The sequence below is a fragment of the Stegostoma tigrinum genome, chromosome 1 (genome assembly GCF_030684315.1).
Source record: "Stegostoma tigrinum isolate sSteTig4 chromosome 1, sSteTig4.hap1, whole genome shotgun sequence".
NCBI classification, from domain to species: Eukaryota; Metazoa; Chordata; class Chondrichthyes; order Orectolobiformes; family Stegostomatidae; genus Stegostoma; species Stegostoma tigrinum.
The window spans coordinates 16671349-16697320 of NC_081354.1; the positions used below are offsets into that span (position 1 = coordinate 16671349).

The window sequence follows — 25972 nt, forward strand, 5'->3', positions numbered from 1 at the left end:
AGTACTGTGTACAATTCTGGTCACTTTACTATGGGAAGGATGTGGTTAAACTAGAAAAGATCCAGGAAAATTAACAAGGGTATTGCTGGGGCTGGAAGAATTGAGTTAAGGAGAGGCAGGGAATCTTTTGCCTTGGAGCATAGGAGGCTGAGGGGTAACCTCATTGTGGTTTAGAAGCCTCTGAGGGACATATATAAGGTGAATCAGCATGGTCTTTTCCTCAGGGTAGGGAAGTCCAAAATTGGAGGGCATAGGTTTAATACGAGAGGAGAAAAATTTAAAAGGGACCTGAGGGGCAGCTTTTTCTGCACATACCACCATCTGTGGAACAAGCTGCCAGAGGAAGTAGTAGATGCAGATATACTTAGAACATTTAAAAGGACATTGAACAGGTTCATGGACAGAAAAGATTTAGAGAGCTAAATGAGACCAATTCAGAAAACCTGATCAGCATAGATAAGTTGTTTCTGTGCTGTATGACTGTCTTTGCTGTGCTTGCTCTGAACACCGGATTCAAGTCCCATTCCAGAGCTTGATGACCACAGAAGGTGCATTTGTAATGTGACTGAATGTGGAAAAAATTGCAGGTTGATAATCCAGTATAATCTATATCAGCTGGTAACAGTTGATCAACCAGAATTGTTGCAGTGACATTCCTTGAACTATAGTATCTAGCATGAGGCTGGTGAGCTGTTTCAGGAAGACCTAGCCTTGGAAACAGCATTTGCTGAAGAAGGTTCACTGGACTCAATGTTAATTCTGCTTTCTCACCACAGATGCTGCCAGACCTGCTGAGTTTTTCCAGCAATGTCTGCTTTCACGAAGCATATTCTTTGTCTCAAACCACTAGTTGTCAGAACAGGATGGAAGAAAATAGAAATGACCCATTTCCATTAGCTGAGCAGGAAAAATTACAGCATCAATTTTTCCCAGTACAGATGTGGTTATTTTGCCCATCATGGTTACCTTGTCTAGCGCAGTGAGCAATTCAACCAATATCTTTTCCTACACTTTTCCCAAAACCCTGCATTTCTTCCTTTTCGGAAAGTAATCCAAATTCCCCCTTGGCTTTCAGAAGAGCCAGTTGCAAGTGTACCGGTTCCCCGGGTTCCTAATATTATGCACGATCAAAATGTAGTTGTTATTATGCAATGAATATTCTGGTCATGAAGGACTAGTGTCTTTTGTGTACATACTATTCAACATTGTGTCAACCAGTAGGCCCAACAGAAAGCAAAGATAGAAGAGTGAGGGTAGTAAACTGTATCAAACAACGCAGTACCACATTGAGACAGGCTACAAATACCACAAGGTAACAGGAGTAAGTCATCTGGAAAAATACTAAACAAGCAGGCAGCTGATTCTAAATCTTTATCTGTTCGAGCCCGAAAACATTTATCTGCTCGTATCCGCCGTTGCCCTTTTCCCAATTTTCGTGAAATCCGTGTCTTCTCATTCTCAATCTTTCCACCAATAGAAACAAACTCTCAATTTTCACTTTCCACATTCCTCGCGATTTCGAAAATCTCCAATAATTTCAGTCTTAAACGTTTTCGGTGTGGGGAAAAGACAGAACTAGTCCCAAATGTAAAAGAACGAACTGCGGTGCCGGATATCGCAAACAAACAACAACAACAACAGAAGTTTGCTGGAGAACCTCAGCAGGGCTGGGCAGTGTCTGCGCCGAAAGAACAAAGCTAACGTTTCGAGTCCCAGTTCTGAAGTACGGTCTGCTGGAATCGAAACGTTAATGGTGTTATCACAAATGCTGCCAAATCTGCTGGAAATAATCCCACACTTCACCAAAACATCCCCGACATGAAGGCAGAAAACGTTTGAGCCAGAGAAGTAGAACTCCGAAAGATACAAAAAGGTTTAAAAAAATTGCTGGAAAAGCTCAGCAGGGTATGGCAGTATCGTGGAGAGAAATCAGAGTGAACGTTTCGGGTCGAGTCACCCTTCTGCAGAACTCCGACAGCCCTAAGTAGGAGGACCACAGGGTTAGTCGGAATGGGAACAGTGGGCTGAATGGCCGCTTTCAATGCCCTATACTTTGCGTATTCCCTCCCCCGCCACAAGTCAAGCCTCCTGCATGTTCCACGTGAACTCGGAATCGGTCCAGCCGTACAACGTCCCAAGGAAGTGCCTAAAGGGGAGGGAGCTCCTGCGACTCCGAGGAGGAGACAGTGCGTGCGCACGTCAGATGCTGGCGCGATGACGCAATGACTATAATTAACACATGCGTCACCCGCGCGAGGAAGTGCGTCAACGGCCGAGGGCCGGCGCCACGTTCCCATTGAGCGGAACCGAGGCGCCGCTGCGGTCTAGAGACTGTCTCCTTTTGGCCCGGGAGCTGTCCGGATGGAAACGCCTTTTTACCAGGATGAGGCAGTGAGCATCGGCGGCCGGCTTCAGACCGTCCCCATCATGATGTTAATGATGGAGAAGAAGAACGCTGCCGAACGGCGGCGGCAGCACCAACAACACCACCACCACCAACAACAACAACAGGCGGACAGCCCGACTGGAGGAGCAGGCGGCGGCAGCAACACGCTGCAGCAACAGTCACAGTCACCCGGGTTGGAGAAGGTGGAGGAGGAGAGCGGCGCCAGGCGGGAGCTAGAGGCCCCTGTCCATCCCTTTGTGAAAGGTGAGGTGGACGTGCTGGGGTGGGTGGGGGTCGGGTGAGTAAGGTTAGGCCTTTTGGAGATCCGTCCATTTGGCCCCTAAGCGGCGAGGAGCACGGCATAGGGCTGCGGTAGGAGGTGGGTGGGGATATCCCCAAGAGCCTGGGCCTTGGGCGGTCAGAAAACTCCGTGCTTCCCCCTCCAACACTTTTACATGTCAGCTCTTCACCTCCCGTCATTTCTTCCCCCCGCCCCCAAGCTAGTTTACAGTCACCTCCTTTCTTTAATCCCCAGCCGGTCTCTACATTTTTTTTGTTAAAAGGAAAGCAGAACTGCCACAGTGTGTGCTTGGGATTTTGAGTTTTATCGGGAAGTATCCAGTTTGACAAGTCTTTTTAACAAACTACTTCGAACTGCACACTTTGTGTCTGCATCATTGTTTCTGCTTCTGGTAATTTTGAAAGCGAAAAATTCGGGTTTTTGAGGCAGCCCCGTAAACACCCCCCCCCCCCCCCCAACTTCTCAAAGGTTTCCTATAACCTTATTTCCATTTTACTCACCACTTGTTAATTCTCGGTTTGGTGCCCGTTCCACCTCATCTCCTCTGATCCTTTTGTAGAACAGTTATGTTTTTTGTCTACATTTGAGGTTCCCTGACCTGTTTTAAAATGTTGACAGTCCTGAGCAGAATATTAACCATAGACTTCTTGTCAAACTGCTATTATAAAAATTTGATTTCCAGTGTATATTTTTCTGTATTCTTAATCTGTGAAGGCTTTAAGTAATTGAAATAATCTTGAATATTTTAAAAACCTATATCTTTGTATTGCAATTTTCAGGACGAGAATACCTGGAGGGAAGCAGGGCTCAAATGGAAAACTCTCATCCCTACTGTAAGTATTTATAGAAGACAGTAAGATCATTATTGTAGTAGTTTTTCATTTGGGTGCATAGAGTACTTTAATCTTTTTAATGAGCTGTACAGCATGTGTGGCTAATGGAAGCATGGGGTTTCTTGGACACTGGTTCGAGAAACTAGTGCATGGTGTTTAGTGAGAGATCCATACACGTGCAGGTTAAGTGGATTGGCTTTGGTAAATTGCCCCATAGTGTCCAGGGATGTGCAGGTTAGGTGGGTTAGTAATGGTAAATATGGGGATATGGTGGAGGGGTGGAGTGGAGCATGGGTGATTGTCTTCAGAGAGGATGGGCTGAATGGCCTCTTTCCCTCCTGTAGGGATTTTGTGAAACTATCAAATCTGGAGCCAAGGAAGATGGACCATAGCATTTTCAAAATGGTTTAAAGCTTAGAATTTTGGCAAGGTAGAGATTTTGGGTTCCATGTAATGTAATTTCTTAAAAACTGTAGATACAAGAATAAAGAATACAGGAAGAAGCTATTGGAATATTTGTCTTTGTCACTTTGGAATACAAGTGGTGGATGTTGTGCTGTAGCTGTCCCAGTTGCAATAACATTTCCAGTCTGTTGAATTTATCCTCTCAGTTCAATTCTTCTATAGCACATGTAATTATAGCGAAGCTGGATTGCACCACAACTAGTACCGATGTAGTGTTCTTGAGGTACAGTACCCTGACCTGAACACTACTACAGTCAGTGATACAATGTTTCAGCTTATTTTGTTTGTTGTACTAAATGTTTTCAAACATTTTTGTATGCAAATCCCTAAACATCTCTATCCTGCAAATTTGTCTAATTATCAAACTAGTTAGTGTTCTTGGCATCTTCCAGATTTGATAATTCTCCATTCCCCTTCTGAGCATCATGAACAAAGCCTACTCAATCTTGTGCTTAAATAAAAATATTGAGCACTAAAGCCAACAGGTTGCACTGAACAATTATGAAGTCATGGTTGGGCCATGGTTAGAGTACTGAGCTTAGTTCTATTTATTGCAGTTTTTCAGGAAGGGTGCAGTCCAGCTTTATCAAAATAGCTCCTGGGTTTAGGGATTTACAAATTTAGGTTGGAAAAGCTGGAGTTCTCTTTAGGGATAAATGAGATTGATTGATGGGATATTAGTTGGAAGTAGATAACGATAGTTCTAGATAAGTTGACTAATACAAACCTAGGAGACATGATTTTTGTCGTAGGGCATGAGATACGGGGCATTTAAGGAAAACTTTATTGATGCAGCAAATGATATGTGGATTGTTCTGTTTCTAATCTCCTTTTAAGAAAAAAAAATTGCTTTTTGGCCAGTTGTATTTTCTGTTATTTGAATTATTGCAGAGTGTCACAATTGCCAGATATTCAAATAATTATTGTGGCAGCATTGGAAGTACTTTTTTAAAGATTTTGCACCATTATGTTGTACTTCAAAATATATAGAAGCATGGTAATTGTGGAGAATGCATATGTGATGTGTTTGGCTCCCTTTTGCCCAGTTATGACTAGTTGATCTTTACAGTCTCATAGGCCATGTCTTTGGTTCTAACTGAGCGCATGCTCCTAGAGGTAACTTAGAACTAGTCATAGTTGAGGAAATTTTTTTATAGATACAGATCATGCAAAGCATATTATCTTCCACTTGGTGTAGTAGCAACATATCAAAGAAAATGAATAGGTTCTGAAGCCATTTTCTAAAATACACTCTGAAAATCTTATCGGATCTGATATAATGCAATGTTCTATTCTTGCGTGATGGGGATGGAGTCACGTTATATCCGATACAGGCAGGGAATGTTTGTGTTTTACAAAAAGCATTCTATTATTCTTCAATCCTGTTTTAAAAAACAATTTTTGCTTTAAAGAAACGTGTTATATCAGAACCGACTGTACACAGATGTTGCTATGACATTTCAAGACCTCTGCCTACTCTGGTCTTTATAACTTATAAGCTTTTATGACGTAAGTATTGCATTATATCACTGTTGCTCTAATTGCATAATCTCAAATATGATCTATTGCAACCCTTTGCAATATTCTGATTAGTTTTGGATCTGTGTTTAGCTTTCTAACTTGATAGTGATTGATCAAATCTGGATTGGGAAGGTTTAAGAATTTTTAAAAACAAAAGTTGCTACCTTAAGGACTTGCTTTGGCTTGCTCACATTGTTTGACTCCTTGCCAATTGTCATTGTCACCATGATGCACTGAAGCAAATATGGAGAAAGATGATTGTTAATTCTTCCATGTATTTGAAACTGTTATTGACATAAATAACTGGCATAGTACACAGTGAAGGGAGGTGGATAAGAAATCAACAGTCACGATGTGTTGAAAGAAAATGTGAAAAATGCTGTGGTCATTGCTACAAAATGGATTACGTATCTAAAATTCACTGGGTAAAATACAGACTGTTGATCAAAGATTGGAAACATTGAGAAGGCTGTCTCTTATGACACAAGTTTCTAGAAGAAAAATACCCTTTTTTTTAAGAAAGGTCAATGTCTCTGTTTTAGTGATTGGACGTCTATCTTAATGTCATGTGTGGATGTCTTGGTTCAAAAGAAATTCAGTAAGATCATCCTGAGCAGGCTTGTGCTGAGTGGCCAGACTCTCTCTATTTTGCTTTGGTTATAACTGAGTTCCACAGGGAATTGATGGAAGACCATGATCTCTGTAACAGTAAGAGTGAAGCCAGTTTCCACTGAGAGTAAAACTTAGACTGGCAGTACAATTACAATTGAGGGAGAGAAAAGAACAAGGAAAACAGAAGTTTGAAGTAGCAGCTTATTACTGGAGGGGATATTGAAGGCCTACATTACTGTTCTAGGCAATTGGTGTGGAAAAAGGATAACCAAAGAAAACAACACGTTAATTTCTTTTTAATAAGACTTAACAGGGTTGAATAGATAAACGTATGTAAATATCAAACAGTATCTAGGCCTGAAGAATGGACAATTTAGGTAACATTTAGGGGGCTTGTCTTGAGCCAGTACTTAGTTATGGATAATCGTTCAAAATGAATGGGTGAAATGTTGGGGTGGGGGAAGGAATGAAGTAAAATGTCTATCTAAATTCTGTATGTGAAACAACTACAGTTCAAGAACTTGATGCTGATTTTTCAATAGAGAAATTGTTCTAGTTTGGGCATGGAAGAAATTTTAGAACTGTGGCGGAATGTCCTTTGGCATGCTTCATGTTGTAATTTTGAATCAAAAGAAATTCACCCAGTCGCAAATAAAAGCCTTAATCTTGAGAATGTGAGGTTTGAATCTGGAATAATGTACACCCATATCCTAGAAATAAAAATGGGACAACAGAATAGATTTGGGTGTATATACTTGAAAAGGAAAGTATTTGTCTTTAAATCAAATATTAAATCTTCCAGTTCATTGGCAATGTACACAGTTGGCTGAATGACCTCTCTTTGCCATGATTATATAATGCGGACAATTTGGTGATATTTTATTTTTCTTTTTTTTTAAAGCACTACAGGATTTACACAAGCAGAACCAGCATCTAGTCTTGCCGGGAACTCCATGCTCAGCTCATAGCTCCACCTCAGTCTATCATGGTAATCTGCATCTAACCCAGACAAAAGGTGATGTTCCTGTATATACTAACCTCAGCAACTATAGTCCCAGCCTGCCTAACACAGGTCCTGAAAATTACTCCACTGGCCATGTTCCCTATGCAGGCCCAACAACTGCACCGCACCACTTCTCATCCTTGGCTCAGCTCATGTGTCCAAAATATCAAGAGGAGCCCCAGACAGTGCCTGAAATAGGTCCACTGAATGAATCTCCCCCACTTTCTCCAATAGACCAAAGAGGGCAGCAGATCAAAGCTGAAAAGAAGAGACTGAGAAATCGCATTGCAGCATCTAATTGTCGGAGGAGGAAGCTGGAGCGGATTGCCAAACTGGAAGACAAAGTAAAGACTCTCAAGTCTGAAAACTTTGAATTAACCTCAACCGCCTGTGTCCTGCGTGAACAAGTGGTGCACCTCAAACATAAAGTGATGAATCATGTCAATAATGGATGTCAAGTGGTCCTTGCTTCCTCTAACCTCTTAAAACCAGAGGAAAGCTTTCAATAAATACGCTTTGATTTTAATCAAGTTAAGTTTAATTTCTTTGAGTGCTAGTTTGGATGCTTATCTTGACTCACTTTTGTATCTTCTAAGCTGCTGAACATGATCGAAGTTAATCAACTAAAAGATTATGCGGAGCAAATTCATCTTGAAGAATAGAGAGACAGTTGAGTCCGTTGTATCTGATGTAATTTCAGATGTTTGGTGAAAAGATTCTTCTGTTAACATTTTGCTTATTCTTGGAAACTATCTTATTTAAATACACTGTAAATTTTTCTTTTTGAGCCACAAATTATACATATGTTGCAGGACACTATCTCTTGCGAAATAGCCTTTCATCACTTCCACCCCTGCCCCTAACATAAATTGTTGATGAGTGAAATTGAAAATTTGTACAAAAGGAATGATCTCTGATTTACCAATTGAAAAAGTTGTGAATTATTTCCACCCAAGAGTGATTGAGTATAATTGAAGATCATAATGTAAAATTATGGGTTTCTAATTTAGATTTTTAGAATAGCTTTGTGTTAGATTTTTTGTAAAAATTGCAAAGGTACTTTCAAATTAAGATACTATTAAATACACTGGAACAAATGTTTTTTGTGTAAAGTAACGGTACTATCAGAAACAAGTTTAATACAAGATGATTATCAAATGATTGTCACACTTGAACAGGAGCTTGATATTGAGTAAATTTATCTGACAGTTGTTTTGCCAGTATCATGAGATTTTGTTACTTTTGTACAGTTATTGTATGCATCAGGAATCTGATTCACATTACTGCTTAAATGTCTAAAGGAAGGTGTTTCACTATTGGAATAAAGTCCTTGTGTCGCCTGCAAATTCAGGTAATCTGACCAAGCTCTTGTATAGTACATATGGTTATTTAGATATCAAGTTTTGTTTAATTTCTCATAACAAGGTATAGAGCTGGATGAACACAGCAGGCAGAGGAGCAGGAAAGCTGATGTTTGAGATCTGGACCCTTCTTCAGAAAACTTTCTGAAGAAGGGTCCAGACCTGAAACGTCAGCTTTTCTGCTCCTCTGATGCCCCTTGGCCTGCTATGTTATCTCAGATTCTCTAGCAGTGGCAGTTCCCACTGTCTCTGGCTTAATTTCTCCCTCCGTTCCAAGCTCCCCTCTGACAAGTTTGAGCACAAAACATAGGCTGTCTGAGGGAGCACTAATGCATTTCAATACCGACTGCTGTCCTTTAAGGTATTGCCTTTCAGGTGACTGGTCCAACCAAATTCCCAGTACCAATTACCACTACTTGAAGAGTCGCAGGTTTTCCTGCCTTAGTCGAGACCTAAAACAAATGATTCGAACTTAGTTCATTACACACTAGGAAGCCACAAATTAGCTGCTGCAATTCCTTCATTATGTGCGAGCACTTCAAAAGTACAGGTTGGCTGTATTGTGCTTAAACAATTGAGTCCAAAAGAGGCATGATAGAAGTCAGGTTGTTTGCTCATTTATAAAAGCTTGTCTGTGTCTGCTATATATTCTTAGAACTTCTTTAATTGGACAAATTAATTAAGTTGATTTAAAGCTTCTGATTCTAGTACGGTAGTACAATGTTATTTATAGGTACTCATCAACTTAAATGATTTAACTGTTAAACTATTGACAATTTTTTAGTTAATCAAGTAGTTTGTGCATTCCTTGCTCTTGAATCAAGATTGAAATTGTTAAAACCGCTGCCATTTTTAATAATATTCAATACCTGGTTGGGTCTTCCTATATTTGGAACAAAAAAATTTAACGACTGCATATGTAAGAGCATAAATGAAGGAACACCACGTGACAATGTTGGCTGAAATGGACATGGAAGAAACATGCCAACCTCCCAGGGATTTGGGATATTAATTCCTGATGGTGTGGGGTTGGGAGATGCAGGAGCAAAGGAATAAAGCTAGGAAATTCCTATAACTTCAGTGTTGTTAAATATTTATAGTTTGTCCTCTATTGCCTTTTGCATGCACTTAGGATTAAATGAAGAAGCCTGTACAGGATTTGAGTTTAGCGCATTTTACAAAGCACTGGTGGACTATTCCATATCATAAAGTATGCCAGTTTTTTTTTTAAATGGGAATGAACTTTTATTTTAGTACTGATTGGTATACCAGAGTAGGGACAAAAGAAACAGCAAAATGATGAGGGAAAGGGGGCACAGTAATAACAGTAGAATAGAGAAGATAAAGGAACCAGGTTAGCAAGATGACTTAGCCTGTTCTTTGCTGTAAAACTGGGGAGCAGTTTTAATGTTGTTTTCAGTGCAGCTATTGTAAAAGATTTGAGTTCTACAGCACAGAAAAGGGTCCTTTGGCCCATCAAGTCTGAATGGTCTAGGCCTGAAACGTCAGCCACCTTGCTCCTCTGCTGCTTGGCCTGCTGTGTTCATCCAGCTCTACACCTCGTTATTGCAGATTCTCCAGCATCTGCAGTTCCTACTATCTCTTAAAGACCAGCACCATAATAGTTACCAGGCATTGAGTAGATAATCACCTAGTTTAGTATTTTTCCTCCATCCATGGGTAAACTGACTTATACTGTGGCACCTTTTTTGTTTTTGGTCTGTACTAATTTTTCATCAATGAATTTCTGCAGCATTTGGGGCATTTTACTCAATTTTAAAAGTATTGTCACCATGGTGGTTCTATGATTTAATCTGGGAAAACTAAAGTCTTTGTTTCACAGTGTTTCAATGGGTCCTCTTTTTCAAGTCTTGTTAGCACCAATTATTCAAAATCAGTAAAAACTACTTAGCCTGAGACTGTGCAACAAAAGTTTAATGGTCACTTCCCTATTTTCTTACATTTCTGTCTTAAGAAAATTTTCTTGACATTGAAACCAAACTTAAATAAAATACCTCTCATGAATCTCTGTATGACATAAAATAAACCAATTCCTATTTTGATCATGCCAGGAAACAAAGTAGAATTCAGAAGTCGATTTTTTGAGTGGCATACTGTCTGGTAATTCCAGTTCATCAGATGGTAAATATTTTCCACGGAAGTAGACAAGAAACTTAGCCAACTGTAATGTGGCCTGGAAGAAGAATGTAAGCATTAAGAAAAAAATGATTGACATATAATGAAACTAGATGCAGATAATTTTTGATGCACAAAGCAAATGGGATTTTTTTTAAAAAGTCCTTCGAAGCCCACTTGTGGTGTTCTTCATGCAGATTGTAGGAATTCTCTAATAATAATGTATTGGTTTTGTTCTTCCCCCTGAGCTGGAAACAAACTATTCTTTAAAACCTGTTTAAATTTTGAACAGCACTATTAAATCAAAAGTTTCTTTTATGTCTCCTAGTTTTTGCTTTTAACTTTTTTTATTGCAGTTTTACTTCTTTGTCTCTTTTTGTTTGGTCCTTTTTAACTTTGTCTCCCAATTGATATGCCTATTTTTCAGCAGCATCTTGCTAACCTGCTTCTCATCTCCTCTATTCTACTGTTGTCACTATGCCCCTTTCCCCTCATCATTTTGCTGTTTCCTTTCTTTTGTCTCCACTCCCTTCTTGTTCCTCAAAAAATTCTCAAACAATTTCTTTTGCCCATGAGACCCATCTTTCTCCCTACATCTGATAACTACTCACTCATTTAGTGTCCAATAAGCTTACTGCAAATATATTTTATTTCAGTTCAAATGATTTCCAGAACTAAGTGGTTGGGGAATAGGAAGTATTCTTTGTGCGTGACAGTGTTTGTATTTGTAAACTACAGCCAGTGATGAAGTCTTTGAGTTCAGTGCCAAGAATTATGAAAAGCAGTGATAGGCCTGTGGAATGGATTAGTGAAGGACAAGGTGTAGCTGGAAAATGCAGGAGGTTTTAACGTTAAGGCCTACCTTAAGTAGATATCAGCTTAATGTTTAAAAGGTGCCTCTGTAATAAAACTTGTCTGCTGCTGAAATGGCTCAAACTTTAAATAAGCCTTAACTGTTTGGTGATTGGAGAGGTACTAATTTTACCTCAGTGATAGAACATGAGCTGTAAATATAATTGTACATAGTTGCAGTTTAAGACAAAGTCTAAACATGAAAAAAGCATAAATATGATTGTTACTGAAGGGATTGCTGTGCCAAATCTCAAGACCTATAAATACTGAAAGATATGAAGTGGCAGATTACTCCAACTATGTGGATTACTTCAAAGGAAATACTAGGACCTTGTCATTTGGAGCAATGCATTATTTATGTGGTAAACTACTGCAATCCCAGGAAAAAGAGAACTTAGGTTGACTTTCATGAAATCAGTATCTCAAAGGGCTTTAGAAGTAACAATATACTTTTAAAGATAGTTATTGTTTTACACGGAGAGATCACAATAATTTAGCAATTGTAAGTGTGCGAGGGAAAAATCCTCAGCACTTTATTTAAATAAGGAACTGAGTTTAACTACCCAAGTTTAGGAGTAAATGATTGTGTTACAGGATCAACTTCAGTTGGATCTAAAGGACCACTGGTGGTGAGACGAAGTCTTTTATATACAGATAAACACTTGAAGGGAGAGAGGTTTTGAGGCTCTGGGGAGTACCATGGGTGTGGAACTGGGCTGAGTCATTCTGTTTAGCTCTAACAGAAAATAGGCCAAATGAAGTTCTGTGCTGTAACCATTCTAATATTATATATATTTCTATTCTCTGCTTTCCTTGAGTACACAAGGAATTAGCTGATTAAAAATAGATGTTTTGTAGAATCCCTACAGTGTGGAAACAGGCCCTTTGGCCCAACAAGTCCACAGCAACCCTCAGAGAATCCCACCCAGATCCCTTGTCCTATAATGGTGTAGGAGGGAGGGCTTCAGATATGTAGATAATTGGGATGCCTTCTGGGGAAGGTGGGACCTGGACAAGAAGGACGGGTTGCATCTGAACTGGAAGGGGACCAATGATCTGGGTGGAAGGTTTGCTCGAGTAGTTCGAGAGGGTTTAAACTAGTATGGCAGGGGGGTGGGAACCTGAGCTGTATACCGGAGGTGAGCGTTGATGCAGGTGAGGCAGTAGCAAGAGGTAGACCAGCTAGTGGGAAGGATTTTCCTGGGAAGGAACCAAGGGATCGGTTAAAGTGTGTTTGCTTTAATGCAAGGAGTATCAGGAATAAAAGTGATGAACTTAGAGCATGGATCAGTACCTGGTGCTATGATGTTGTGGCCATAACAGAGACATGGGTTTCTCATGGGCAGGAATGGTTGCTGGATCTTCCAGGGTTTAGAACATTTAAAAAGAATAGGGAGGGGGGAAAAAGAGGAGGGGGTGTAGCACTGCTAATCAGAGAGGGTATCACAGTAGGGTTGTTGTAATGGGTGACTTTAACTTTCCTAATGTTGATTGGAACCTCCTTCGAGCAGAAGATTTGAATGGAGCTGTTTTTGTAAGGTGTGTTCAGGAGGGTTTCCTAACGCAGTACGTTGACAGGCCGATGAGGGGAGAGGCCATTCTAGACTTGGTGCTCGGAAACGAACCGGGGCAGGTTACAGATCTTGTGGTGGGAGAGCATTTTGGTGATAGTGACCATAACTGCCTCACATTCTACATAGCTATGGAGAAGGAGAGGATTAGGCAAAATGGGAGGATATTTAATTGGGGAAGAGGAAACTATGATGCGATTAGACACGAGTTAGGAAGCATAGACTGGGAGCAGTTGTTCCATGGTAAGGGAACTATAGACATGTGGAGACTGTATAAGGAACAGTTGTTGGGAGTGATGAGTAAATATGTCCCTCTGAGACAGGCAAGAAGGGGTAAGATAAAGGAACCTTGGATGACGAGAGCGGTGGAGCTTCTTGTGAAAAGGAAGAAGGTAGCTTACATAAGGTGGAGGAAGCTAGGGTCAAGTTCAGCTAGAGAGGATTACATGCAGGCAAGGAAGGAGCTCAAAAATGGTCTGAGGAGAGCCAGGAGGGGGCACGAGAAAGGTTTGGCAGAAGGAATCCGGGAAAACACAAAGGCATTTTACACTTACGTGAGGAATAAGAGAATGATCAAGGAAAGAGTAGGGCCGATCAGGGATAGCATAGGGAACTTGTGTGTGGAGCCTGAGGAGGTAGGGAAAGCCCTAAATGAGTTTTTTGCTTCTGTCTTTACGAAAGAAACGAACTTTGTAGTGAATGAAACCTTTGAAGAGCAGGTGTGCATGCTGGAATGGATAGAGATAGAGGAAGCTGATGTGCTGAAAATTTTGTCAAACATTAAGATTGACAAGTCGCCAGGCCCGGACCAGATTTGTCCTCGGCTGCTTTGGGAAGCGAGAAATGCAATTGCTTCGCCACTTGCGAAGATCTTTGCATCCTCGCTCTCCACTGGAGTCGTACCTGAGGACTGGAGAGAGGCAAATGTAATTCCTCTCTTCAAGAAAGGAAATAGGGAAATCCCCGGCAGTTATAGACCAGTAAGTCTCACGTCTGTCGTCTGCAAGGTGTTAGAAAGGATTCTGAGGGATAAGATTTATGACCATCTGGAAGAGCATGGCTTGATCAAATACAGTCAACACGGCTTTGTGAGGGGTAGGTCATGCCTTACAAACATTATCGAGTTTTTTGAGGATGTGACTAGAAAAGTTGATGAGGGTCAAGCTGTGGATGTGGTGTATATGGATTTCAGTAAGGCATTTGATAAGGTTCCCCATGGTAGGCTCATTCAGAAGGTCAGGAGGAATGGGATACAGGGGAACTTAGCTGCTTGGATACAGAATTGGCTGGCCAACAGAAGACAGCGAGTGGTAGTAGAAGGAAAATATTCTGCCTGGAAGTCAGTGGTGAGTGGGGTTCCACAAGGCTCTGTCCTTGGGCCTCTACTGTTTGTAATTTTTATTAATGACTTGGATGAGGGGATTGAAGGATGGGTCAGCAAGTTTGCAGACGACACAAAGGTCGGAGGTGTCGTTGACAGTGTAGAGGGCTGTTGTAGGCTGCAGCGGGACATTGACAGGATGCAGAGATGGGCTGAGAGGTGGCAGATGGAGTTCAACCTGGATAAATGCGAGGTGATGCATTTTAGAAGGTCGCATTTTAAAGCTGAGTACAGGATTAACGATAGGATTCTTGGCAGCGTGGAGGAACAGAGGGATCTTGGTGTGCAGATACATAGATCCCTTAAAATGGCCACCCAAGTGGACAGGGTTGTTAAGAAAGCATATGGTGTTTTGGCTTTCATTAACAGGGGGATTGAGTTTAAGAGTCGTGAGATCTTGTTGCAGCTCTATAAAACTTTGGTTAGACCGCACTTGGAATACTGCGTCCAGTTCTGGGCGCCCTATTATAGGAAAGATGTGGATGCTTTGGAGAGGGTTCAGAGGAGGTTTACCAGGATGCTGCCTGGACTGGAGGGCTTATCTTATGAAGAGAGGTTGACTGAGCTCGGTCTCTTTTCATTGGAGAAAAGGAGGAGGAGAGGGGACCTAATTGAGGTATACAAGATAATGAGAGGCATAGATAGAGTTGATAGCCAGAGACTATTTCCCAGGGCAGAAATGGCTAGCACGAGGGGTCATAGTTTTAAGCTGGTTGGTGGAAAGTATAGAGGGGATGTCAGAGGCAGGTTCTTTACGCAGAGAGTTGTGAGAGCATGGAACGTGTTGCCAGCAGCAGTTGTGGAAGCAAGGTCATTGGGGTCATTTAAGAGACTGCTGGACATGTATATGGTCACAGAAATTTGAGGGTGCATACATGAGGATCAATGGTCGGCACAACATTGTGGGCTGAAGGGCCTGTTCTGTGCTGTACTGTTCTATGTTCTATATAACCCACCTAATCCATACATCCTTGAACACTGCGGGCAATTTAGCACGGCCAATCCACCTAATGTGTACATTTTTGGACTGTCGGAGGAAACTGGAATAACGGAAGGAAACCCACGCAGACATGGGAATGTGCAAACTCCACACAGACAGATTCCCGAGGGTGGAATCAAACCCAGGTTTCTGGTGCTAAGAACCAGCAGTGCTAGCCCCTGTGCTGCTGGAGTTAACAGAAAATTTGAATAATATTTAATAGATAATTGAGTACCAAGGTCACACTACAAATTTAATGTATAGTGAAATTACTACTAGATGATATGTTTTATTTGGAAAAGTCTGAGATTATTTCAATGGATAAGCCCTATACAGCAACACCACCTATAACCCAACACCTAATCAATGTTGTTATAGGAAATGTAGCACAACTTAAAGTTAACATTTAAAATTCAAAATACAAAGTAGCAGGAACATATTTGAAATGTAGTGTGACCTAAAGCAGCTGTTGTGATTTGAAACTGTAAGAAGGCTAATTTTACTTTGTAAATATGGACATAGCAACTTGCAGGATGGGCCATTAGAAGTCTCATGGCTAACCTTCTTTCACTGCTTGCTTAAAAGCTGGCAGACTGGTATATTATCTAACATTGATTAAGAAGGGAGCCATTTAGAATTTGCTTCATCCTACTAATAACACAGATCCTTAAAAGTGTGAGAATTCAAAAGGTTTTTGAGGGGAAAAGAAATGGATAACTAGAATGACTCTGCTAGGGAACTCTAACGCAGTTAACTTTGTGGAACAGTATGTCATCAAACGTTATTATAGCCATCTTAAGTTTGACCTGTATAAAACTATATATTTGAAGAAAGCACCAAGAATTCTGACAGGACGTCGGAAAGAGGAGAAAGGAACAAAAGGCAAATCAGCTACTGTCTGCTGCACCGAATGAGGCCACAACCTGCAGTGTGAAAGCAAGAAAACATAGAATCTGTTCTTCATTGAGACCTGTGGGAGAAACTTCCAGCTATTCAACTTCAGAAGCCATTGCAGCCACTAAATTCTGATTTCAAAATTTTAATTCTTTCACTTTCAGAAACAGAATTTACAAATATGTAACAAGTATGCAACAATAACTTTTACGTTTGTAAGCACATTTTATCTATAACTACTTTTAATCTTTGTATCTGTATTTTAAACTTAGTAACTTTCTGTAATAATTATGTAATTAAACCTTTGATCTTGTTAATGACCTTGTGTATACATTGTTTGATGCTGGTTATTTTTTTAGAATACTCAAAAACCAAATGAAAGCTAAAAAGGGTATTCATAATTCACTGCCTGCAGGGTGTGAATGCAACTAGTGGGGGTCATAATGTAACACAGGAACAAATGTTATATGATATAGTGGTAACATGATTTGAAATGCAAAGTCACCTGAGGTTCAGACATGAATTATTAGTGAAGGAGCCTAAAACATGATACATGGCATGAAAAGACACCCATCCCAAAATGATGTAAAAATGTTGTGACATAAAACTTCAAACATTTAGATGAAACAAGAATTAAAATGAGGCAAAGGTGAAAAACTCTACATCTTAATATGAAATGTAATACTATCTAAAATTCAGAGCAATCTGAAAAATTACTCAAGCTAAAATATGATCCAAGGATAAAGAGACATCCTAAAACAAAATGCAATGTAAAAGATAATGTAACTTAAATAATGTAAATGCAATGCTCAATTTAGGAGTAGGATTAGGCCATTTTTCCCCCTTATGCTTGTTCTATCATTCAATAAGAACACGGCAGATTTTCCATCTCGGCTGCAACCTCCCACACTTATGCCATAAAAACAATTTTGTCTGTGTCTGTATGCTTATTTCGGGGCAGGGGGTGGTGTTTAGAAAGAGGCCAGAGTTTTAACTAATAGGTTTATATGCTAACAGGTCATAGTTGTTTATCTCTGGTTAGAAACGATTTATTTGTCATAAACAGTTGTTCTTGTTAGAACCAGGTTAACAAAAAAAACTTTGTTCTTATCTACCAGGTAAATTGGGAACTTTGCTAAAGTTTTTAACTTTTCAGGTGACTGTGGAAATAGCAGGGCTTGATTTCCAGCATGCCACTCTGACAAAACCGAACAGACGTTGCAGGCTTGTCTAAGGCTGACTTGAAATAGAGTAAATGAGAGTCTAGGCGTCATATTTGTAAATAATTCACCTGATGAAAATGCCTGATTCTCTACAGCAGAAATGCCACTGGTAATTGCTAAAGATTTCCTGCAAGTGACAAAGTTTTGTGAACTTTCAAAATAAAGATTGATTGCTTGAATTGGCAGGTAAACTGGAGGTAACATTGTTTGCCAGAGCTAGCAAGAGAAATAATTGAGGTACTAACACAACACACTTGTGTTTAGTAGAGATACAAGGGAAACCAGGTACTTTGGGTAGCAGCATACTGGAATAGTAATATTGCTTTATGGTTAAAGCTTGGAAACGAAGAAAAAATGTAAATGTTGGAAGATAGAAATACAATGAGCAAAAAAAGACAAAGCAAAATGGTAATGAGTAAATTAGAATTAAAATTGCAAAGAGAAAATGAACCAACATGAATATAGGCTTAAAATGCTGCAGCTGAAACAGGAAATGTCACATAAACGTTCTAAAACAGTTCCATCTGACAGAAAAGGATAACAAGGATCAAATCAACTAGGTGGTAAGAATACTGGATGACAGGGACAAAAAAAAGTGAAGTGAAATGAGAGGAAGACAGTTCTCAAAGTGAACCTCCTGCAACTTGATAAGCCAACCCCAAAATACTGGAATAGATACTGTCCTCATATTTAGAGAAAGAGTAATAGGGTGTGGTTACTTAACTATAAAATAATCTATAGAGGTACACCTGGATAAACTATATTCATGAGGTAACATGTAGACATAGGGGAGCCCAAAGTGACTAACCAACATTCTTCTTGTCTGAACCCAGAAAATGAAGCTCAAATGGAAGTAGAGATTTGATACATGTTGGAAAATCACGACACTGAACATTGTCAAAGTAGCTGGTGTTCACCGGTGATATTGATTCCCAAAGAGGGTGAAACAGTTAGATTTTGTGTAATTACAGAAAGGAAAATGCAATCTCAAAAAGAGATTCATATCAAATTTCATGGTTAGAAGATCTAATTTGATACAGTTAGCAGTACCTCATTCTTGTAGGAGTGATCGATTGATTGAAAGGATACTGGCAAATGCCATTAACATCAAGGGCGAAAGAAATTGCTGTTTTTGACATTGATATAACACATTTGCTGTGACATAAGACCATAAGACATAGGAGTGGAAGTAAGGCCATTGGGTCCATCAAGTCCACTCCGCCATTTAAATCATGGCTGATGGGCATTTCAACTCCACTTCCCTGCACTCTCCCCATAGCCCTTGATTCCTTGTGAGATCAAGAATTTATCAATCTCTGCCTTGAGGGCATCTAACGTCCCAGCCTCCACTGCACTCCGTGGCAATGAATTCCACAAGCCCACCACTCTTTGGCTGAAGAAATGTCTCCTCATTTCCATTTTAAATTTACCCCCTCTAATTCTAAGGCTGTGCCCATGGGTCCTATTCTCCCCACCTAATGGAAACAACTTCCCAGCGTCCACTCTTTCTAAACCATACATTATCTTGTAAGTTTCTATTAGATCTCCCCTCAACCTTCTAAACTCTAATGAATACAATCCCAGGATCCTTAGCCGTTCATCGTACGTTAAATCTACCATTCCAGGGATCATCAGTGTGAATCTCCGCTGGACACGCTCCAGGGCCAGTATGTCCTTCCTGAGGTGTGGGGCCCAAAATTGGACACAGTATTCTAAATGGGGCCTAACTAGAGTTTATAAAGTCTCAGAAGCACATCACTGCTTTTATATTCCAACCGTCTTGAGATAAATGACAACATTACATTCGCTTTCTTAATCATGGACTCTACCTGTAAGTTAACTTTTAGAGAATCCTGGACCAACGCTCCCAGATCCCTTTGTACTTCGGCTTTACGAATTTTCTCACCGTTCAGAAAAGAGTCCATGCCTGTATTCTTTTTTCCAAAGTGCAAAACCTCACATTTGCTCACATTGAATTTCATCTGCCATTTCCTGGACCACTCTTCTAAACTGTCTAAATCTTTCTGCAGCCTCCCCACCTCCTCAGGACTACCTGCCTGTCCACCTATCTTCGTATCATCAGCAAACTTCGCCAGAATGCCCCCAGTCCCTTCATCCAGATCATTAATATATAAAGTGAACAGCTGCGGCCCCAACACTGAACCCTGTGGGACACCACTCGTCACCGGTTGCCATTCTGAAAAAGAGCCTTTTATCCCAACTGTCTGCCTTGTCAGACAGCCAGTCCTCAGTCCAAGCCAGTAGCTCACCTCAAACACCAGGGGCCCTCACCTTGCTCAGCAGCCTCCCGTGAGGCACCTTATCAAAGGCCTTTTGGAAGTCTAGATAGATAAGATCCACTGGGTTTCCTTGGTCTAACATACTTGTTACCGCTTCAAAGAATTCTAACAGTTTTGTCAGGCACAACCTCCCCTTACTAAATCCATGCTGACTTGTTCTAATCTGACCCTGCACTTCCAGGAATTTAGAAATTTCATCCTTAACAATGGATTCTAGAATTTTACCAACAACTGAGGTTAGGCTAGTCGGCCTATAATTTTCCATCTTTTGTCTTGATACTTTCTTAAACAAGGGGGTTACAACAGCAATTTTCCAAACATCTGGGACTTTCCCAGACTCCAGTGACTTTTGAAAGATCACAGCCAAAGCCTCCGTTATTTCCTCAGCCACCTCCCTCAGAACTTTAGGATTAGCCCATTGCGGCCAGGAGATTTATCAATTTTTAGACCTTTTAGCTTTTCTAGCACTTTCTCTTTTGTAATGCCTACCATACTCAACTCTGCCCCCTGACTCTCCTTAATTGTTGGCATACTAAATGTCAATGTCAAGTTATACATTTTGGGATAAAAATCACCTCAACTACATTTCAAAATCTTAGAAATCAATCTGTAGATGATATACATAAGTGTAGTTTATTTGAACAATTTTATAATGTACACCGAAAGAACATGAGAAGTAATTGAAAGACCTGTTCAAGCAAATACAGTTGACTGACTTAGTAATAAGTTTCAGCAAAAGTGAAATTCCAAATGAAAGAGTAACTTACCTGGAATATATTGTAGGACAAGAAATGCTGTCAAGTAAAACACAACTGAAGACTGTGCTAGTACTCCCTGTTGCTAAAAGTATAGAGATTTTTAGCAATGTGTGTTTCACTGAGACTTTGTGTAATTTCAGCATAGTAGCACTACTATTAATAAATTTAAATAAACAAGCTAAAGCAGTATAGTTTGCAGGATGCCAGGAAGCCTTTCAGAAGCAGTCTTAATAAATAAATGAGTGTGGGCCATCCGTAATTTTCCAGACCTTAGAAAATGACAAATGATGCCAGTCACTTGGGAGTAGGTGCAGTTTTGTTACAGGGTGAAAAGTTGGGAATAGTGAAGCCAGTGGACTACATCTCAAAACTTAAACCAGTATCAAAGAAAGTACACCAACATTGAAAAGGAGACTTTGAGATCATTATTGGCTCTTCAAAACTCCAGGTCTATGTCTGACATAGTAACAAAGAAACAATAATCTCTCCTGATAGAATCATTGAATCCCTACAGTGTGGAAACAGGTCCTTCAGCCTAACTAGTCCATACTGAACCTCAAAGCATTCCACCCAGACCCACCTCACTATAACCCACCTAATTTACACATCCCTGAACACAACGGGCAATTTAGCGTGGCCAATCCACGAAGCATGCACATCTTTGGACTGAGAGGGGAAACCGGAGCACCCGGAGGAAACCCACGCATACACGGGGAGAATATGCAAACTCCACACTGACAGCAGCCCAAAAGTGGAATTGAACCTGGTTCCCTGGCGCTGTGAGGCAGCAATGCCAACCACTGAGCCACCGTGTTGCCCATGGTGATGGCAAAGGCATTCACCCTGATGGCAACTGATTGGCTCTTGGGTTGCTGAATAGCTTGTGTTTGAGAGTGATTCTGGAAAGGCCTTCAGACCTCCAGAATGGGAGGTGCGGTGTGTCTGTCTGCAGTAAAATATCTGAAACATGAAGAAAGCTAGTTACTTTCTCCTGCTGAAAATGTAAATTCTCTTAATTTTTGCCGGAGAACCGTGGAAAGCAAGATGATTTTATACAATTGTATCTCAGCATTTTTCACGGCACTGACTTTATTAAAGCCATCGGCATTGGTACGAGCACCCGAAAGTCTTGCTATTATCTATCTGAATTTGCACTATGGCATAGATAAAGTCACACAATCTGATTCTTATTTTAGGCTCTATCAACTTGGTGCAAAAGTAATAAGTGCAGACCTATTTACCCCCTGTATTTTTATGTACCCAATTTTGAATGAATGCATTTTGCATTAACTGCACTTCTATCTTATCAAAAATCCTTTATTTCAAATATGGTTAAGCATGAAATCAAAGAAATATCTTATTCAAACATCTTTAACAGTTATTAGCTTAAACCTTTATTGAGTTCGAGATTATTGCATTTGAAAGCAAAAAGTTCAAGCAAAGAGGATAGCAGGGTAATAGAATTCATTTTTGACTAATCCAGCTCCAAATAAGCACCTAAATACAACTGAATGGAAAACTATTTAATCATGGAAGGCCACCCACCTCCTGCCCCATCCCCAGGAATGCTAAATCCCATATTCATCTGGCATCAAAATCACATTTTCATTCAAATGGTTGTAGCTCATGGTTGTTGATAACATTGGCACATTTCTTGCTCTTTCTTAGGGTGACAGTAAACACAACTGTAGCTGTCTCAATCACAAAGCATTCAACACAGTTCAGTTTGAACAATGCTGACCAAAATAAACCACCAGGGGTTTTACAGTTACTTACAATATTTCTTCAATTGGTTCCAGAAGCAAAAACACCTGATCCATAGCACCCAGTTTAAATTGGGAAGTGTGAAAGAATGAGTCTATCCCAATGGGCTGACTAAAATATGTAAGCATTCCAGTCTACTTTGCCACTTCTTATCTATTCAATTCCATAATCATTTCAACATCACCATTTTAAATATTTCAGCATTAAGTTAATCAGCAATCATCCACATGCCTCAGTGATTTTAAATTTATGAAGATGGTGATCAGGCAAATGAATGAAGTATCATCAATTAATTTAATCTCTTTATGCATTCTCAGCATTTGTGGCAAGGCAGAAGTTGTTATCCATTCCCAATGAGCCTTGAGGAAGAGGCTGTGAGCTATCTTTTGAAATGCTGCCGACTGCATGCTAAAGGAACTTCTATGAGTTGTTAGGTAGAATATTCCAGCAGTTTGGTCCACCTACAGAGAAGGAGGAGTGATCCATTTCCAAATAAGAATACTGTGCAACTTTACGGGGAACTTAGAGGCGGTGAGTTTCCATGCACTTGTTGCCCTTGCCCTTCTAGATGACAGAGATCAAAGGAGCTTTGGCAAGTTTTTGCAATGCATCTTCTAACCAGGCTGAGCAGGTAGGAGAAGAAATGTGAGTGATGAATGGGGTGCCGATCAAGCGGCATTACAAACAAGGCATCCAAAGATGTTTAATGAAAAGGAATAATTTGTTCACATTTTGTTACATACTGGGAATTCAAAATCTTTCCAATATCAAATAAATGTTTTTAGCATAGATAATATGCAAGTAGAAAATCCCTGCATTCTATTTACAATTGGAGTTTAAGGACCAGAGCCTAAGTACACATACAATGGACATTTTCAATTTTCCTCTACATTTTTATACGAAGTGCAAATCAACAGGAGAAACCTAACTCAAAAGCACATAATCTAGCCTCATGATTTACCATTGTCGCAGTTTTCATTTAAACAACCAAAACCTGCATTTACAAAACCCTATATCTGACTGTCTTCAAATTTTAATATCTCAATTACACCATTTAGATTTCAACTCAATGAAGCATATTCAATCTACAATAATTCAAATTTTAACTCTTTGAAAAGTTATGCAATAAAAAGAGATGAGCATTTCCTAACTCATTTCAGTCTGAATTGCAACAAATGACAAACAAATGCTGGAACTGCAAATTTAAGATTTGCATTTTTCTTGGCTATTGTTAACATGGAGTTTGCTGAAGTTCATAGTTTGCAAAAGCTTCTGACCAGGCCAGCAAGATGTAACAATATAATTTCCAGGAAACTGTGCACACTTCATTTCAGTCAGGTTTCTCTTGTTTTAGGAATATTAATTCATCTATTCAATCTTTGTGTTACCGCTTCTCGATACATGATAGAAATATAGATGAGGAGTAGAAAAATAACAAATAGATCATCCAGAAAACCCAGAATTCCAAAAAATGCTTCAGGAATAAAGTCCAGCGGTGATGCTAAATAGAATAAGGCTCCAGCCAGACAGAGGAAAATTCGTATTCGGAACATCCAGAACAGGCCGCTGATCGAAAACAGTTCTGCAAAGGCATGACGCAGTAGTGTGGGAACATCCAATATACGATCTATTAACTACAGCAGAAATGTGATAAGTTATTTATGGAAATGCCCATGTGTACCATTTGAGAATGATAGTTCCTTACTTTACACAAGAGAAAGCATAAATATGAAACTAAACTACCAAAATAAAGGTGTGATAAATGAAGTGCTCACTTTCAAGATTAAATGAATCTACAATCTGTCTCTAATGGCATCCAGATCATTGAAATGAACTGAATAATCTGTATAAATAAATGGATTTGTCTGTGTAATATATTCTTGGTGTCATTTTTTTCATTTAACATACATGTCTGTTTAAAGTTAGATCTAGATTATTGGCTTCCTTCTCAGAACTGAAGTATACTTTTCTGACTTGATACTCTTGGAGCTGCTGAAATGAAACTGCTTTGAAACTCTGATCTTCTATCTCGAATTGAAATGGATTAGACAGTCATCTGATAAGCAAAAACAGCCTCAGATATTGGAAATAACAAGGTGTAGAAACAGACTAGGCAGCATCAGAGGAGCAGGAAAGCTGATGTTTCGGGTCTGGACCCCTCTTCAGAAATTATTTCTGAAGAAGGGTCCAGACCCGAAATGTCAGCTTTCCTGCTCCTCTGATGCTGCTTGGCCTGCTGTGTTCATCCAGCTCTACACCTTGTTATCTCAGACTCCAGCATTAGCAGTTCCTACTATCTCAGATGTTGGAAAAATAGGTTTACAATGGAGATGTTGTTTAAAACTGCTATCTGAAAAAAGCTGAAGTCCAAAAATAAACAGGGATTCTCACTAACACATTCCAGGGAAATTCATAACAGTAATGCCAAATCCTTTCCATCCTAATGTAGGATCAGGGATGTCATTAGGGCTATTCAAAGTGGAAATGTTGATTGGAAATTTGGCAAACCTGTATTCTATAGAAGGGGCTCAGAGGTCAAGATTTTCGCCTCCCTCAAATGCAAGAACAGAATAGTTAGAGAAATGTAGAGGACACTTGCTAAAGTTAGTACCAATCAGTTCAAGGTCATGGCACTGTAAAGCAGGGGAAGTATTCAATATAAAGGCAAATTTTGCATAGACAAGAGTGATCGGAAATAGCTGAAAACTGTATTCTGATCATTTATATACTAAGCGTATAATTAATCAACTTTTGAGCTTACAATTTGTCTGAAGTGCTTATCATCTTGCCTTTATGACAAATGCAGTAGCATGTAGTGACATGTGAACACGGTAATGATTTTGGTAACGATAATGGGAATGTAACAGGAAGAAACAAGGGTGACACAGTGGTTGGAACTGCTGCCTCACAGCACTCGGGTCCTGGTTCAATTCCACCCTTGGGTGAGTATCTGCATGGAGTTTGCACATTCGTCGCGTGTCTGCATGGGTTTCTTCCGGTTTCCCCTCTTAGTCCAAAGATGTGCAGATTGAATACTTGCTTTGGTTTACAATGCAGTGACCCTGAACTGATTGGTACTAACTTTAGAAAGAGTCCTTTGCATTTCTCTAACTATTCCAATCTTGCATTGGCCATGCTAAATTGCCCATTGTGCCCAAGGATGTACAGGCTAGGTGGGTTACAGGGATACAGTAGGGGCATCGGTCTGAGTGGGATGCTCTTCAGATGATCAGAATGGATTTGATGGGCTGAATGGCCTATTTTCATACTATAGAGATTCTTTGATTCTGACAGAGTACACCACAGACTGCAAACATGGTAAAAAGACAGTTATGGGCTCTGTATCTGAATATGTGCTGCCGCAGTTGTAACAGAATGGATGAACTGATGGCACAGATAGAAATGAATTTGTATGTTCTGACGACACTACAGAGACTAGGCTGCAGGTGGGCAATGCTGAGACCTGATTAGTGAAGTATATTTGACATTTTGAGGTGAAAGGAAGCTAGGAAAAGATGATGAAGTAGTTCTGTCAATTCAAGGCATCATTTACATAGTGGTGAGTAAAAGCAAAATTTAGTGTCAATTTGGGTAAAACAATGAAATAAGAAAAATGAGATCACTTGAGGCAG

At 39.9% G+C, this 25972-nt stretch overlaps 2 protein-coding genes across 6 annotated transcripts in view; one reads left to right on the forward strand and one right to left on the reverse strand.

Annotated features, from left to right (window-relative positions):
• The first annotated feature begins 2251 nt into the window (after window positions 1-2251).
• Window positions 2252-8485, forward strand: LOC125453864 (transcription factor Jun-like). Its single transcript, XM_048533944.1, has 3 exons — window positions 2252-2650; window positions 3467-3520; window positions 7020-8485. Exons 1-3 carry the CDS (start codon window positions 2362-2364, stop codon window positions 7628-7630), a joined length of 954 nt encoding a protein of 317 aa, XP_048389901.1. The 5' UTR covers window positions 2252-2361; the 3' UTR covers window positions 7631-8485.
• Window positions 8486-20128: 11643 nt separating this feature from the next.
• rnf170 (ring finger protein 170) overlaps window positions 20129-25972 on the reverse strand; it is a 56604-nt gene continuing 50760 nt past the window's right edge. For 4 of the 5 annotated variants that reach the window (XM_048523110.2, XM_048522927.2, XM_048523021.2 and 1 more), the window contains one exon: window positions 20129-23974. In XM_048523110.2, the coding sequence (XP_048379067.1) occupies window positions 23705-23974 (270 nt within the window). In that variant the 3' untranslated portion in view covers window positions 20129-23704. The remainder of the gene's footprint in view (window positions 23975-25972) is intronic. The other variant, XM_048522748.2, reaches the window with a different exon arrangement.